Below are 18,385 nucleotides of genomic sequence, written 5' to 3'. Positions count from 1 at the left end.
GTGGAAAAAAGTCAAAACAAGGGGAAACAACCGTCCCCGATGACCCAAGTACAACAACAGAGGTAAGACTCCTTACCACCATGACTATACCTGAACCGGCATAAAGCAGAGTCGGCGTGCGCACCAAAAAGGGAGGTGATATTAAAGGGTATGTTAATCAAAGCAGTTTGCACAGCCTCTGAAACCCTGGACGTACGGAACCATGCGTGCCGATGAAGAGCAATGGAAGAGGCCATAGCCCGACCAACACAATCAGTAGTATCCATATCACAGCCTGCTGCCCATCTTGTACCAGGGAGGGCAAGAAACACTCCAAAGAGTCCCACAAGGCATGGGAGAAGCGGATGAGAATACCAGAGATGTTCCGAGAGTGCAGAGCAGCGCTAGAAGAAGAGAAACAATGACTACCACAAGTGCCAAATTTCCTGGCCTCCCTATCTGGAGGGACAGGGGGAAGAATATCCATATTAGGAGTGGCTAAAGTAGTCAGAACCACTAACATTTTAGTAGAGGGATGTCTGAGTAGACAGGAGGGCCTGTGAGAAACAGAGCGATCCACAGGGAACCCTACTTCATGTTTAGGCCAAGCACCCGACAGGATATAGAAAAGACAGTCACCATAAGGAAATACAGGCTCTACATTAGACCGGGCAGGGTTTAGAACACCAATTGAGCGGTCAGTTTAGAATTCTACTGAAAAAAGGTGCAAATCTAGGGCAACGAAACTCGATTGAGTAGGTCGGCCAGCGCGAAACTCTCCTCCGTAGCCAAACCAGGAGGATGCAGGAGACTGGCGAAGACTCTATGCCACTGGCGTCACCAAAGTCAAAACCAGCTAGATAGTATAGGGGGTGGTACAGTGTCAGAAATTGGAGGGGGCGGAGGTGACAACAACGTCTTTAGTAAATCCACTGCCATGGTCCTCTGAGGTAAGGTAACTAGACAAGAAAAATCTGGGACAATTGGCTCCATCAGCGCCGCATTAGACACCGTGACTGAAGCCTGTCGACGCAGAGAAGGCGACGCCTTGACGCAAGAAGGAACGTCGATAGCACCACTAGAGGACATTGGAGGCAGTAGACCAGAAGCAGGAGCTGCGATGGACTGTCCACTGGGGCTGTTGAGGGTTCAGACACAAGAGTCATACCTGAAGACGAGGAAGAACCAGTTGGCGAAGTCACAGGCACAACCTCATGCACTTCCTTGGGGTCCAAGGTCACTCCAAAGGAAGGTGACGTTCCAAGAATAGCAAGAAGAGATTGAGAATATTGTCTCATCTGAGTCAAAGTTGCCACAGCCCCTGGATAGGTGGGGAAGTGCAGGGTGGACTTATGCCTCAGCACTTCAACAGAAGAGTGGGGATCAGCAGTAGGTGACGAAGGTGGGAGGCACCGTGACTTCGGCCGGTGCCAAGACTTACCTCTGGATCCGAGTAGTCACACCATCCCCCAGCCTGAAGGTAACACAAATTGTTTTCTCTTCTACTTCTATTGCTATCACTTTCCATAAATGGCATGACCCTTCCTTAAGGGGGTGCCCCTTGTGAACAGACAACACTTAAATTATTAGCCCTGAGAGTATTGCTTCCAACCAGTTGGTGGGAGTAGTGTTCCATCCTTCCCAGGGCCTTATTGCATCAGTCTTACTAGTTTGAGGTTACCACCTAAGAACACATATCTATTATGGTAAATGTTGTACAGTGTTCTAGTTCTTGTTGCAGTACATCTCGTTGGTCGGTCATTCAGGTCAGGTGCTGTTGCCTTCCATGTGGGAACTGACCCAGTGTCAGTCCATGTCTAAGTGATTGCAGGAGTGTTGTTGGACAGCAGCAGGGTCAGTGCTGATTCTCTTGGATTGTTATCCACTGGATCTTTCCCTCTGCTCCTTAGGTCTCTTTCACACCAGCTGTAATGAGTTGTGTTGTCAGAATTGGCTGTATGCCATCTTTAAGGTCTTCTTTTCATCTGCCCAGTCCCAGGCTAATTCAAAGTTTTAAATGAAAAAAAGCCGCCTTCTGGAGGATTATTAAGTGCGTCAGGGTCAAAAAGCGTTAATTTGAGGCCCTTCGCCCAAAAAGTTTTCAGTGGTTCCCAACCTTCTTCGACCCGCAGCTCCCTTTACTCATTGGCCATTGCCCGTGGCTCCCCACTGTTACTTTTTTTGGAGGGTGGGGTGGATGTAAGCTCGTCCTCCGGGGTACTTGTATCTTTCTCCCTAAAAATAATTGGGATAAAGCTGATGAAGGTATTATAAGCATATATGCAGGGTGTTTTGTATTACTAAGGCAGTGCCTCTAATAAAATATTCCTAGTTACACTTCTTTGCCCATGCCTTTTTTTTGAGTACCCTCTCGAACTTTTTTATTCCACTTACAATGCTAGATAGCATCCCATTGCCAAAGTGTTTCTGCGCTTGAAGAATATTTGCATGTTAATTTATGTTATAACAATTTATATAGCGCACTAATACCCTTAGGTGTCTAGGCGCTTATGGTCTGATGCTGTAGGAGGGAAGCAAATTTTTAAAAAGCCAAGTTTTAAGGAGTTTCCTAAATTCAAACAGGGATGAAATCTTCCTGAGAAAAAGCGTAAGAGTTCCATATCCTGATAGTACTATGTCTGAAACTCCTCACACCCCCCCCCGTTCATGTTTTTGACTCTGGAGGTGGGCATTAGGCAAGCAACCATGGTGATCTGCTAGGAGAGTACCAGCTAAAAACATGCCAAAGAAATTGCGGTCCTTCTCTGTAAAGTGCCTTGTGTGCGATAAAAAGCGCCTTGAATTTCACGCGCTGGGCGACTGGAAGCCAATGTTACTCTTGAAACCCAGCACTAATGGACTGGTGTTTGGGAACGTCTAGCACTAATTTGGCGGCGGCATTTTGTACCGATTGTAGTCTTCTGAGTTGATTGGACTGTACGTTAATATATAAGGCATTACAATAGTCCAACTTTGATAAAACCAGGGAAGTTAAAACGGTTTTTCAGGTCTTTTTAGGGATAAAAAGAAGAATTTTACGCACGGTTTTGATGATAAAAAATGCAGAAGACACCACCTTTGAAATTTGAGATGTAAAATTAAGCTTTTCATCTGTTATGACCCACACATTTTTAGCCTTTGCTACCAGTGTAGGAAGGAGGCCCAAAGTACTTGGCCAGCAAACTGGTGACCATAGAGGAAAAAGCTTTCCAAATAGCACCACCTCGGTTTTACTTGAATTTAACTTCAAGCAATGCCTACTCATCCAATTGCTTAGCGAGACCATACAATCATGAAGTTTGATGGAGTAGTTAACATCCTTGTCTATTGTTGAAATAACCAATTGGGTGCCGTCGGCAAACGAGGTTGGGATTAGATCGAAACTTCTGATCACAGGTGCTAGTTCAGACACAAATATTAAAAAGCATAGGACTCAATTAAGAGCCCTGTGTACCCCACAATGCAGGATAAACGGTTAAGATTGAAAATCGCCTAATTGCACTGTCCAAGTTCTATCTGCTAAAAACTATGTTAAAAGCAAAAGGGCCTTTCCTCCCAAATCTATATTCTTTAGACGTTCTATCAACAATGTATGGTCCATGGTATCAAATGCCGTGGACAGGTCATGGAGGATGAGAGCCACCGACCCTCCGCCTTCTAATGCGGTTCGTATTTCCTCCGTGGTCTTTATCAGAGCTGTCTCAGTGCTGTGACATGACCTAAATTCAAACTTACTGTGATCTAAAATGCGGTTTTCTAAGATGCAAGTAGAAAGCTCCACATTTACGATTTTCTCCAAAATTTTGGCAGGAAGCCTCGCCATAGGTCGATAGTTGGCCAGATCCGTTATATCTAGATTAGTTTTTTTAATAACTGTAAAATGCAGGCCTGTTTGCACAATGTTGGAAATATTCCTTGTAAGAGCATCTGACTGTAGATGCCTGATAGCTGAGGACTAATAATATGGCTAATATTATGCAGATTCCTCGGAGGACAGGGATCATCCGGAGAACCACATTTAGTCCTTAACAGAAGGGTGGCAATTTGCACTGGAGAGGTAGGGGTAAAATTTAAGAGAGGCGTTACGGTCTTAGCTTCCTGTTCTGTGACATTAGTGCTAGGTGTATACAAGGCAAATTGATCATAAATTAGATCAACCTTTGATTTAAACGCCTGTTGTCAGGTTGTTTATGACCTTGAAAAGTTGCTTACTTGAATTACCCGCCATTTCTATCTTCAACGTAAATTATTGGCTTTTCTCAGTGATAATTTTTTTCTTATAATCAGCTAACATTCGTTTATATTGCTCTCTCAACTGCATCATCATTTTTACACCAGGCTCTTTCTTGCCTCCTACAGGCTTGTTTATCTGATCTAAGAGCTTCAGAAAACCATGGTGCAGATGGAGTCTTTCTATTTTAGTTAGCCACCATGACAGGTGCTAATTGAGCAAAATTGGATTCCAACCAGGATGTAGAACTTCTAGCTGAAAACTATACTTCCGACTCTGGTAGACTTTGCACTAGCTGGCTTTCCAGCACGCCTAAATCCATATTGTGCCATGCTCTCCTGCTGAGCTTGGTATTTGCCGTATTAGTTGCCTTGGATCCAGGCAAGTCATATCGAAATAGTACAGCGTGGTGATCAGACCACGTGAGAGGAAGGACAGATGTGATAGAGATGGCTGGATTATTAGTAAACACTCCGTCCAGGGTATGTCCTGCTTGATGCATAGGGCCTTGGACTAGCTGTTGGAGTCCTAAATAAGATGTAATGTCGAGAAGCTCCTGAGTCTCTTTATCAGCTAGTGTTTCCAAGTGAAAATGTACATCACCCAATAAGCATTTCCATTTCTACCCACGTCATACGTGCCAACAAACCTGTCTCAGCATGGTGACTCACGATTTTTTAAGCCACATACAGCTTTATTTTTGCTGTCTCCTCCCTAAAATTGATTGCCTCCAAATCAATGCAAATAAAATAAATACCTCTGATTTTTTTTTTTTAATGTCCGTCTTTCTTGCTTCCAAATGTTGGTATTATGCCGTATATGGCATTTTACTTCCCTGTGCTCAAAGAGAGAGCAGGCCTGTCTGAAAATGTTTGTGTACTGAAAGAAATGTGTACTGAAGTACCTATGATTCAAGTACAAATGTCAATACTTAATAATACTTTGTGTGTTTAATAGACAGGACAACTGCACTTTCCTGATAACTTGCATTGGTGTAATATGCATTTGGAAAAAAACAAAACTATTAACGATTCTAAGAAATTAATTAAGGCAGCTTCCGCTTACTTTGGGAGTGTTGGAACATGGGGATCCAGTGAAATATGGAGGCCATCTCCCTCGACATGACATCAATTAAGCACTAGATTGACAGCTTTAGGCAGGTCACTTACAAATCATTGACATCATGCGTTTAAGTCTAATTGGTTTAACTGACGCAAACAGACCCTTCAACATTAAATGCATTAAAGTGCTTGGTGCACGGCTCCCTTGTCTAGGTTTGACGGCTCCCCAAGGAGCCACGGCGCACAGTTTAGGAACCACTGACTTAAACTGATGATTTGTGCCATTTCTGTACTGCTTGATGGTCCGGAAATATCATGGTTCTTCTTATTCTTGCAGAGGATGCTCTAGATTGTTTCCGGCGGCCTATAGGAAGACTTCTTGGACTCTGTAATTCAGGATGTGGGTTACAAGTGGCTGTGCTCGGGTCCCGGGCGGGGAGTTGGAGGGTCAGCACCAGGTGGGCCAAATAAACTATGAATCAGGTGGAAAGCTGAACCTCAAGGAGTAACTGTTGGAGCAACTACAAGGTGGGTGCTTTCCACACTTTCTGGGAAGCCTAAAACTCATAAGTGAAAAGCATCCACCATTAGCTTCCGAGTCTAGAACCCTCAGCATGACATCGTAATTCCATCTTTTTCACTAATGAAAATTACATTCATTGAGAGGTGTTTTTCAATAACCAAATGATGGAGAATCTAATTAAAAGGGAACTTCCATGGCAATGTCTTAGCTATCCTGGATTGGCGTGCAATTGGTATTTGAAGTCGTTAATAAAGACCACAGATTCTCTTACACTGTCTCCGTTGTGATGAAAAGATAAGAATATACGGATTAAATTGGATTATGCAACAGTCAAAATGAATTTACATTGGAGTACTTGAATAAATACAATATATTGGCAGGAACAATTCCTACTTTTTGCTGTGCGACAGTGGGAGCGCAAGAGGAGTGCTCTTTCTATAATACTTGTGTATTGACTGTGGTTTGGGCGATCCACGGACACTGGACGCACTTACCTACAAGTTTTGAATTTTGGAGTATTTTAAAGGGAAGGAGTGCAAGCTCCACCTACATATTTCTTGCTTCGCAATTCAAATCGCCTTCAAAAGGAGCTTTGCACCCTAATGTCACAACGGATGTTTAATAAGTGGAAGTAAAACGAGCAATGAATTTGTCATCGCGGAGACAGAAGACATGAAGTTAATTGTTTCAAAAACACTCTTGGATATTCAGTATGAACAGTTGAAGTTGACTTTTATGGCAGTCATAAATCAGGATTGTTTCACTTTTTATCGTTATTTTGCACTTGACATCAGCCATGAATAATGTAAATTAGTGCACACACTTTTCAGTTAAGTGGTATTTTTGAAATCCTCTTCACGTATTTAGTTTGAACAAAGCAATGGTCTCGCAACACAACCTATGGGAAAGGGGAGGTTTTGTTATTTTAAATGAGTTTGGTTTAGTTTGATGCACACTCATGCAGAACAGTTTAGAGGTCGATGAGTAAGGTGGATTATGGGAGGTTGAGTCCTTCGGTAAAATCTTAGAGGCAATTGACAGAAGTAGCGGGAGATTTCAGTCACGTGAAGTCAGCTTAATAAAAGGGAGAGTGAACACAGCTGATAATTCGGACTAACCAGCAAGAGAAGGAAGTGACAGTGTGTTAACGGAGCACAGAATAAGGAATCAGAGTACTGACGGTGACTGGTTTCTGAAAGGTAAATAGTGGAATACGGAGAAGGAGAGGTGCGGAGTAGGAGAGTTAAAGGGGAGTAGAGCAGGGGAGGACTCGCGAGTGAAAGTTTGGGTTTTTTCTGATGAAATGGGAGGCACAATGTTTTTTACAATTTTAGTTTATGAAGGGCAATCACAGTTGTGGGTGACAGGAGAAACAGGGTAATAATCAGCAGCATGCGGATTATGTTTATTTAGGTCACAAATGTGTTTAATTTACAGTATTTAGACGCTGTGTTTTACATCTAAACATCGTTTTTAAATGTACTTACACTGTTCATTGTATTTCCAGTAACCCCTGACGAAGAGCCATGTAGGCTTGAAATGCATTGGGTTTTTGTGAAGCGTGTTAAACTTCAACAAGTGAATGATGTGGGCGTACCTTTGTAAAAAGCCTGGATTGGCGTGCAATAGGTATTTGAAGTCGTTAATAAAGACCACAGATTCTCTTACACTGTCTCCGTTGTGATGAAAAAATAAGAATATACGGATTAAATTGGATTATGCAACAGTCAAAATGAATTTACATTGGAGTACTTGAATAAATACAATATATTGGCAGGAACAATTCCTACTTTTTGCTGTGCGACAGTGGGAGCGCAAGAGGAGTGCTCTTTCTATAATACTTAGCTATCCTAAAGGCATCCAATGACACAAATCTAGGTGTATTTTAAATGTAAATAAAGTATGTGAACTATGCTAACATTAAGCACACTTTCAACACTCATCCGCTTAGCCAGCACGTTTATAAATTGTTTCAGGCTTGAATCTAGTCCAGGATTCTATAAAGCTTTGTGAATCAAGCTTAAGGCAAGCAGACAGATAAAGGTGGTTTTAAAAGTGACAAGGAGTGCACAGAAGAAACATTGCCACTAAGAAATCAATTAAACACTTGAAAACAGTATAGATAATTTATTTCATTTGATAACATTGATATTAAAAGTTAATGAAAACACAATTAACAACGCAACCTTTATTTTGCTTACTGTCACAACATTTTAGTATGAATAAATACAATTTGAATACAGTGGTTTTGTACCAAACTTCATTTATTTTCATTTCACACAAAACTCTGTACAAAGAAATGCAAACCAGCAAAACAAATGCACCAACCCCTCAAACTACACAATGACTTTTAAAACAGCGCTCAACTTTACACAACATTTTCATTAAAGATAGTTAGCTTAAGTTCCCCAAATATTTGGTTCTCAAAAAAGAGGCTTCTTTTGAAAACACGCCTGGCATGCTAGGCCTCAAACTATTTGTTTATTGGCTTGGTTGGCCCATTGGGCAGCTGCCTGCACATTTGGCATTAAAATGTGACGTGATGTGTTTACTGTTGATTGTAATGGCAGGTACTGTGGTGTGGAGCCCCAGGAACTGGTACAAAGGTAAAGTATGCTTAAAGAGACTACACTCTGTATTAACAGGGGCATACTGGTATTGCTAGGAGCAGTGAATTTATTGTAGTGTATAAAGTCTTGTTTCCAAATGATAAAGGTTTGGGCAGCTGCCTGGTTTCAGCACACATTCATGGCTGTAAAAGTACAAGTATTGGCCCATACTCTTCCCGATTTAAACGCATATCGGGGCATGAGCGCAAGTCTAGGTTGTATGTTTTCCTCTTGAAGCACTTTAAGAAGAGGCGGGTGTGGCAGAATATAGGCAATGTTCGGTTTTCTTAGAATGAAAAAATTGTGACGCCACAATGGATGGCACTAATTAGGCAAAGTATTTGTACGTGGATACCCTTTTGGGGGATGTCTGCCACCCCTTTAAAAATAAAAAAGGGCATAATGCCTAGATTGAGAGATGGAAGCCTATTATCCTGACAGGACATATGCCTCTGAATCTTTCTAATGTTTCCTATTAGCCCATCCACCCACAAGGACAAACTCCGCAATGTATACTCCCCTGGCACTTTAAAACCAAAGCTGGTTCTAGAATGCCTCTGAAATACTGATGCTGACCAGCTTGATGAAGATCCAATAACAAATACAGAACTAACCAAATTGGACAGAAACATGTTAAGACCAGGCACACTAGGTTAGCACAAAGCTGGAGTTTATTCCAATTCTCATTTTTGAAACACTGACAATGTAAAACATGCTCCTTCCGCAATGATTTTCACCCTGCTCTTTCAATGTTAAATAAACCTTATATTTTTTAACTTTAATCTGCTTCCCCTACACCAATATCACATTGTTTTTATAATAACCTCTGAATATGTGGCCGTAGCCCATTGGGCAAGGATTAAAACACTCTGAGGTAACACGTCACTTTCATAGGAGTTCACAACGCCTCCAGATAACTATAGTGCAATTCTTCTCAGTCCCTAAATCTTGCACTTCTAGGGTTGCCTAAAAACAAAGCAAATGCTTGTATCCTAATGTGCACTTTAATGTGGACAAGGACATATAACTGGGGAGTAAGGCCAGTCACTGCACAAAACAGTTTCCAGGCAGAGGGGGGCTGCAAACACTAAAGCATAGTTTGGGCTACACACTTTATTTGTAGGCTTCATTTTGTAAAATGTGACATCTTGGACGCCATTAGATTTTTCTGCAATATAATATACTCTGTTATTGTGCTTTAACTGTGACGAACAATCATAATACTATGCAAGTGGTTTCAGGCGTTTCAATAGAACATGCTGTAAACAGAAAATGTAATTCAAACCCAATCATTTCCAAATTGGGTAGGAATTCAGTCCTTCTGTGCTTATATGCAGTATTTGTATGTTTTTTAAATAATGCATAAGCCTATAAGGGGGATGTGCTAATCCAGCATCTAAACGCAGAAGGGTAAATTAATAAAGATCTGCGACAGCGCAAATGCAGAATGTGTCTTTTTAACGGTGAGACACAGCGCAAATTCACGCATCACTGGCCCTGAGCAAACAGGTAATGGAGCAACGATATTCATCATCATTGTGCTTGCCAAACAAGCCTCCTGAAGCAGGCCTTTAGCTTACATTTACTTTGGATAGGCACAAATTGAAAGGCCATTCACACAGAGATCATACATTTCTAAACCCTCCTCTTTAGTGGTCCAACTCATACTGAAAGGTGAAGGGGAGTGGTAATGTAGTTCTTTTATATAGTTTTCTACACTGTTGAATATGTACAAGAGGATTTGCCCTTGTAAGGACCAACTTACTATACAATGAAATTACTTGGCCAGGTGCAAAGTCCTGCTGTTCCTGTGGGCTTTGATACTAGACACACAGTATACACAGCTGGCCATTCGAACCAGGCATGGTCCCCCTTTGTGCATGAGAGGGAAGGGTGAGCATTTTAGCAATCTAGCCAACCCCCAGGTGAACGGCCAGTCCAGTTTGCTTTGTTTACAAATATCTATATGCCACTAGTTATGTTGATAAAACTTGCAAAAATCTGAAACAAATCCAGTCAAGAATCTAGTCCTGATTTTAGTTTGTTATATTCAGGCAGATATCTGGAACATTTTGTGCATCAAATTTACTTCATTATTTTCATGTGTATGAATGTACTAATACTAGCACTGACATCCAGAATCATTCAAGCTTGCCAAATATACAGGTAAGTACCAGAAGAGGTACAGGTAGCACTACAGATCTGGGACTACAGCGAATGACCAATGAAATAAATATTTGAATGATGGATGTATATGCCCAGAAAAGGCATGATGCATAGTCTCTAAAACAGGGAAAGATGCCATCCCCTTCTACGCGCCACACACATATATTAGCAGCTGTCCAAGAAGTAGCACACAACTAGGCCGCTTTTCCAAATTGAGAACTTTTTGGATAAACTGGCCATTATGAGAAAGACAAAACAAGACAACGAACCAGAGAAACACAGGAAACTATAACCTGTTAATTACTGATAACAGTTTTGTAGAAAACACTGAACAGTAATGAAAGTTAATTTTGCACTATTTTTGTCATTTACAGTTTAGCCACTTTGAGCTCGAGCCCGGAGTGACCTATGAAGCTCATCACCTTATATTTAACCTGAGACTAACAATTTTACAATAAAGTTAAAAATTAGATCTTCTGGAAACAGCACTTTAAAAAAAATGTGCCATAAAAAAATAAAACATAAAACTCATAAAACAATTATTAGACAGTTATAAATATGTTTAAGTACTTCAACAAAAAAAAACATTGCTTTGCATTTGACATATAAGGCTATTGTAAAATGTGCTGTGCTATGGACCACGAATCAGGTTACGCCTACATGACTATACATTTCAGTGACACCAAGGGGGTGGTTAGGTAAATACGCACAAGTATTAACATCAATCTGTATTACATTATGTAAACATATACATCTTCTGAGGTCAGTAAGCAGATCCTCTTCTCTCGCGGGTATTATTGAAGCATAGCTCTGATCTGTTTTGAAGTTGATTCATCGTTTAGGTGTTTTGTGGTGAACCTAAGTTGAAAGAAAACACCAACATTAGCTAGTCACTTATTTTCAGTATCCTTTAGAACAAAAAGCTGTGAGGTCAGCTTTTTCTTTATACGCTGACCACACTTTATGAGAATGCAAAAAAAATAATTAAGAAACAAATAAAATGCATGAAAGAAAGCTTTAAATGTCAGGTGAATCCGTATACTTTGATATGCAAAATTAGTCCCTCATGTACTCCAATGCAAGGACTCCATAAGAGGTGGAATGTGGAACCAATCACCCAATAAGACAACGTAAGAGAATATGCGTTTGGGCCATGCTAAAACTCACTCCATTTTGAAATAAAACTTGCAACAAAAAGTCTCCAAACAGCTGTGATGTCAAACAAGACTTTAAAACTACAGTGACTTAGGCTTACACATCAAAATGTGAGAGAAGGTAGATTTCCTTGCAATTTCTTTGAGACATCTGAAATACCGGAAAGTCAGTAGCTGTGTGAGTTGTAGGTGGAAATCTCAGGCTCAAACAGTGCAACTTTCTTTAATGACATGAAGTAAAGCAGCATGGCCAGCGCTGCAGAGAAGCCAAACATATTTCATGAACACTAAACTGAACGGACTCAAAATGCTTTGTGAAATATCGGAATGCACATTACAAGAGAGGAGTTTTTTCATTCAACTACATTGCTAGGAGACCTTGTAAACAGCATGTGTTGCACTGTACAAAATAACCTGAGAATCAAAGATACTTGCGGGCTATTCACAAAGGCAACTTACACTTGTAGTTTGGGTTCCGGAGTAGTGTGCTATCCTCCAAAAAGCCCTTCAACACCTCATCAGGGGTAGCAACAGCTATTGAAATACAAACCCTTCCCTCTTCTATCCCTCTGCTATCCTTTTCAATCCAAATAACAGACTAACATGTCCACAGCTCAAATTAATTCAGATTTCCCTAAACCAATTAACCACTAATCCCTTTTGGGTTCCGGAGTAGCGTGCTACTCGCCGAAAAAGCGCTTCGCCGCCTCATCAGGGGTATATATAAATGTAATTACAATTACATGTAAGTTTACTCCTACACCTTTGAGCAACTTTACTAATTTTGGCTATTTCACCATTTACGAGTGTAAAGTTACTCAAAAGCAAAGACTTTCATGTCTCTGCCCCCTAAAACAAGGGGCACAGATCAATTTACTACTGCAAGTCACCACAGCCACACAAGGCCAACCACTGAGACTGCAACACCCTCAGAAAATAATGAAGGCAGACTTAAAACAAGCCTCATAAGAAAATGTAAATAATTTATTTCGACTTAGTAAACATATTTATAAATTGAATGTTAAAAAAATGTTTCACAAATAATTATATTTTAATTACTTTTTTTTAATTCAAAGATAAATTTAACTTTTTTCATTCATATTAATTCTATCCATAACTTTTATAATACATAAACATTTTACTTTATGTGGGATTTTTGTATAAAATATCTTTCAAATTAGTTTTTAATTTAATATATTGAATCTAGTTAAATAGTTCATTCAAAAGGCAATAGTGCTGTAGCATTTCTTCAACTCTGTTCTACATTAAAAAATCAATATATTAAATTAATTTACATTAATATTCAACAATATTTGTACACATTTTTAGCTAAGTCTAATAAACGTTTTATATTTTCCCTCCACTTAAACACAGGAAGATATCTGCCCCGGATGCAGAGATCTCCGTGTGGTAAAGTATAGGAAAAAGTTAGAAAAGTTAACTAAGCTTGAAAAAAAAGACAAATATTTTTATTTTACATAGCAATGCACAGTGATTTAATATATTTATCTGCAATGTCAACAATGCTACAGCACCATTAACTTCAAATTCAAATGTATTTATTGTTGCAGCTCACAAATGTAAACTATACAATAGAAATTCCATTTGATTATTATCTATCACATTTTATAGGAGTTCCATGTTGTTAAACTATAAAACGATTGCATAGTATAACGAAATAAATATACTTCAATTACTTCCTACAACTCCAGCAGAAATCCAGGATTTAACAAACAGTTGAAATATACTTAAATCAATCAAGTCTCTACCAGGGTATGGCCAAATTTTGTTGAGTGATCTATTCCTTGAGCAATTTTTGGATCCTAGTCCGAATGAAGACAGTTATTGAAGACACTGTAGGTCAAACAGAGCCTGGTATATTCAAATTTGATGAATCACAACACACTAGTGAAATGGATTTGTTTTAATTAGATCTTTATTTGCATTTAAAGTTGTAGTTTACAACCAGGAAACAGAGTTTATGTACCGGGTACAGTGGGATGGGAACTGTATCAATAGATTTATATCCCTCTCCCTGAATAGACACTAGTGAAATGGAGAAGAACTTCTGAAGGAAGGGATGATCCAAGGATCTTACAAGACACGAAAGAGGGGAACCTAAAACATGGAATGCATAGCCCTCAAACTGCCTTCAGATCAGCGTGCAGCCAATTTCAAATTATCTCAAACACAGATACCCACAAAATTAAAAAATCAAAATCCACCAAATCAAGGTTAGGGGATAATCTATACATGTTGAACAAACATTTCCATATTGAAGCACAAAGTCAAATGAACATTGAAAATTTCTGTGGCTAACTGCAACATTTTTGGGACACTAAAATGGTCACCCATTTGATACATCTCCAATTAAATATTCTGATCCTTATACTATATCCAACTGGCTTAAAGAAAAAAACAAAATGACAAAGATTAGGCCACAATTATCAAATATCAAAATATATGCTGCTTCTAAGAAACCTAGGCTATGGAAGACGTCAGACTGCACGGATATACCGTGCACAGCATTTAAGCTATCAAACCAAGTACGGGAAGACCAAAAGGGGGCTAAACTATTTGGGTTTCAACATGCCTATCGGTAAAAACATAATGAAGCAAAAACATTAACAACAATATGCAACACCCAAGATTAAAAAGGGATGGTTGCTTGACATTATTAATGTTTACCTTCAGCCAGGGAACATTAACATTAGACAGACCTTGCTAAAATACCGAGAGTTATGTATTATAAACACAAGACAGGAACTGGCAACATAAGAGTTTGAAAACAGAAGGAGAAGTAGAACGAAATCTATAATGGTCTGCGGAGACCTCAACATTAAACTCCACCCCACGATACAAGAACTATTGCAATAATGTGTTTTTATAGAGTATCCCTACTGCTACAATAAAGAAGCTTGGGAAAATGAATCCTGGCCAAAGACTGAGCAGTCTGCTGGCATCTAGCAGTCTGCTGGCATCTAGCAGTCTACATTCACTCAATGGTTGATCTCTAATCGACATGCCTGAAAATAAAACCTTCAAAAAATGTCATCCCACAAACAATGCCAGCATGAGGCAAGCAAATGCTGTAAATGCAAATACCATGACCTAATAAAAATGGAAGCTACATTTGATAAAGGCACAATCTGTGGCATGGAAACTATTAAATTTAACTTCAAATAATCATGCTAAGGACGGCACATCCCTCGTCGGGGCCAAGACTTGGACAACTTACGCAGAGTGATATATATCATCTTTAGGACCACATCCAGTGACTGAGTACTGCGGGAAGTTAACAGCTTGGAAACGTCTATCAGAAAAGACAGGAGCCCCTAAAAGGTTTGTCCTTTAATTTCAAACTGACAGATGCAGCTGAGCGGATAAGTAGGGATGATTATTGTGCTGATACAGCAGATATTTATACTGAAATGATCACTCATCATATAAATCAAACTAAGTGTCGACAGCAGTATTATGAATGTGGTCATCAATGTCATTTAAACAGGTCTTGAGATGTGTCCTTTGTTAGGAGTGAATGACAGGGGAACCATTAATTGTTACTTTACCCAACCATAACTGGCACCTTTCAGAGGTTTTTAGGGTTTATTTTGTAACATTAACTTCACAGTAACTGTTTTTCTGTGAATTTGATATTTTTGTTTTGGTCTTATGACCGAAGCTAACCACAACTTCACTTTAACCTTTGGTTTTTCAGTGTTTGTTTTCTTTATTCATGTGCCACATCAAACTAGCCCCATGCCCAACAGTTGCAGGTGGCATTTGTGAGTGTACAACACACAATGAATTGTATAGTTACCAGATAGCCACCATGCAGCATCATCACACTGTGTGATGCATTGTGGCGGCCGTCTTGCCAACAGAAAAAAACAAATGTTTCTTGATTGTTCTCTGTACTTGTAACATGGCTGCTGCTTTGAGACATCTACAGAGGAACAACTTTACTCCTTCTCTTAATCTGGCCTTAACCTAGGTCTGACAGTTTCCAAATAACATTTATGGTAATACCTGTTACTTTGTGATTTCTGTTAAATACTCTGAATTCTACAAGGACTCTGATCCAGTTAGCTCTTGGTCTCTTGTTGCACAAAGAAGAAAATGCTTTGTGCTTGCTAAAGCCAGTAAAAGCCCTTCCTTTACCACTTTACAGCTTCTGTATCCCTCTCTTTATACTCTTTACCACACTTTTTTCTCTCCCTTTCTCTCTCCTTCTGCACTCTTTGCTGTGTGATCTTGAACTGGCCCCCTCACCCCCTAATATATACTCCACATACTGGCTCTGTTGCTAGTTTTGCTGTGCTTTCCCCCTTTACAGCCTGTTTTCCTCCCTTTGTTCTCTCCGTGCCATTGATTTTTCCTCTCACATGCACCTGCTGACGACTTGAGTTGTGCTCTCAGCTCAAGAGTTGTGTACTCTTTACACTAAAGTGATAGTGCATTTTTAAAGCTACAGTGCAACATTTGTGGTGATACACTGTGCTTGTGTTAATGGTAAAAGTTTGTGAATTTGTGCAATTCTGTCCGCCATTAACCAAATTTTAACTGCTTCTAGACCCTGTTTTCTTCCTCCATTTCTCTCTCTACCTGCTTCCCCTCCTCCAGGTGCACTCATTTGCTAGTTGCTTTGTAGCCACTTGGCTGAGCCTAAGGGGTTGAAAAATGGTCAGGTGACCTCCCCAACAGCATTTACAGGCATCCAGCCCTCCCATTCATCCCCCTCTCCCTCCCCCCCCCCCCCCTCATCAGGGCGTCTCAACTAAAGGGAGACAGGACAAGGGCAAGGGCAACTGCCTCTTTGGGACTGAAGGGGCCAATTAAGTTTGAAGGCCAGGGATGCTGTCCATTTCATACTCTACAAACACTCCAGGACAGAGCCGCAAAGACATCCATGCACACACACTCAACAAAATCACACCTCTCTATACCAACAAACAAGGTCCATCCACCCTCCACACACTCACCAAACTCTACCCAGTTGCATAACATACACTTACATACCCTTCAATCCCTACAACCACATGCACAAACCACATTACTGTACTATAACACAACCTAATACACATGTTGCTTGTATACCAATAGAAAGCAAAACTCACACCTTTAAATTCAAACTCCCACCTTTAACAAACAAAAGCCTTTCACGACCCTCTGCCTACTCCTAATATTGCCCTTGCAACCCCAGAGCCTTTCTTCTACCATCTATCATATGGCTTTACCACACAATCCTCCTCTTCTTCACACACAAGACCAATGCTCTTTCAACACTCCCTTCAACCAATAAGGCAAGATATTCTCCCTATTCAGCCTACAACCAACTCTCTAAACCCCTATTTACCCACTCTCACACAACACAGACTCAACTTTCACACACAATCGCGGCCCCCTCCAACATAAACAATTCAGTGGTCCATCACACTCAAAGATTACACCTCAAGGCACTAACAAACTACCAGATAATTCTACCAAGCAAAAATAAAAAACAAGCATTCCTTCTTCTCTGATTAACAGCATAAATAACATAGAATTAATTCCATCTCTACCTCACTTCTCCATGCAAAAAATACATAAATCGTTCAATCCACAAACCTACAAAAACACTCACGTCTATCATCCATTGCTGGATTCAGAGCCATAAAAACATGTACCTCATGCTCCACCACAATCCCTCACCCATAAACCTTCCACATACGTTAAAGAAAGCAACTCAACAACACTCTGCGTAACCTCGCTTCCCCTTGACTATCACAAAACAAGCCTACCTTTCACACACAACTCCACAGCCCAACCTCTCAATTTCAACTAGACTCACCACCACATACACAAGATCCAAAAAATGTCTTCCAATCCTTTTGGAGGAAGAGAAGGATAAATAAAATCAACACTTTCTCTGTCCAACAGTAAACACTACCAACAATAGCATACCACTCACAATGATAATACTGTCCTGCAGTATAAACTCACACCAACCCTACATTAGATTATTTAGACAGTCTACTGATAGATGATCATTCCACTTCAAACAATTAGTACTGCATATTTGACTTACTGAAAAAGAATCAGACTTAATTTTCATGACAATCATGGAAGGGGGAAGATATAGCACCGGTATTGAATGAAGCTATCAAACTGTGACATAAAATCACTTAGACAAAAGAGGAGGCAGCTAAACATTATATTTAAAAATAACGCAATTCTCACCAAAGCTAAGGATATTTATTTACATGGTTGTGAGGCCCTCCTTGTCAGATACAACCCTACCCCACCATTTTCAGGTTGCTTTCTCGACAGTTCACCACCTACTAATGAAACATTTCCCAACACAATTCTAGACACAATCGCTACAATTCTAATAATATAATCAAATGTATACATCCTTGGTGACCTCAATATATGATTTAACAAAATATATCACACTGTAAAACCAACCTCACTGGCCCATACACACACCCTACAACACAATTTCCAATCCCACATAAAAAGTTGGACACATGTTAGATATCATCTTTGCCAACTCAGTCCTAGTCACGTTCTAAAGGATTACTCCGGTGAGGTGGTCTGACAATATCTTGTTGCCTTCCAACACAAGAAACCACAACTTTCCTCTACTAAAATCATCTTCAACTCCATATCGACCATGGACC

The 18,385-nt window shown here is 40.0% G+C and overlaps 1 protein-coding gene across 16 annotated transcripts in view; it reads right to left on the bottom strand.

Annotated features, from left to right (window-relative positions):
- Positions 1 to 8,040: 8,040 nt before the first annotated feature.
- Positions 8,041 to 18,385, bottom strand: part of LOC146816773 (CYFIP-related Rac1 interactor A) — a 300,974-nt gene continuing 290,629 nt past the window's right edge. For all 16 annotated transcript variants that reach the window (XM_085610657.1, XM_085610663.1, XM_085610648.1 and 13 more), the window contains one exon: positions 8,041 to 11,427. In XM_085610657.1, coding sequence (XP_085466783.1) covers positions 11,364 to 11,427 — 64 coding nt within the window. In that variant the 3' untranslated portion in view covers positions 8,041 to 11,363. The remainder of the gene's footprint in view (positions 11,428 to 18,385) is intronic.

This window comes from Triturus cristatus, chromosome 6 (assembly GCF_964204655.1).
Source record: "Triturus cristatus chromosome 6, aTriCri1.1, whole genome shotgun sequence".
Taxonomy (NCBI): Eukaryota; Metazoa; Chordata; class Amphibia; order Caudata; family Salamandridae; genus Triturus; species Triturus cristatus.
This window is presented reverse-complemented; position numbering and strand designations above follow the sequence as displayed.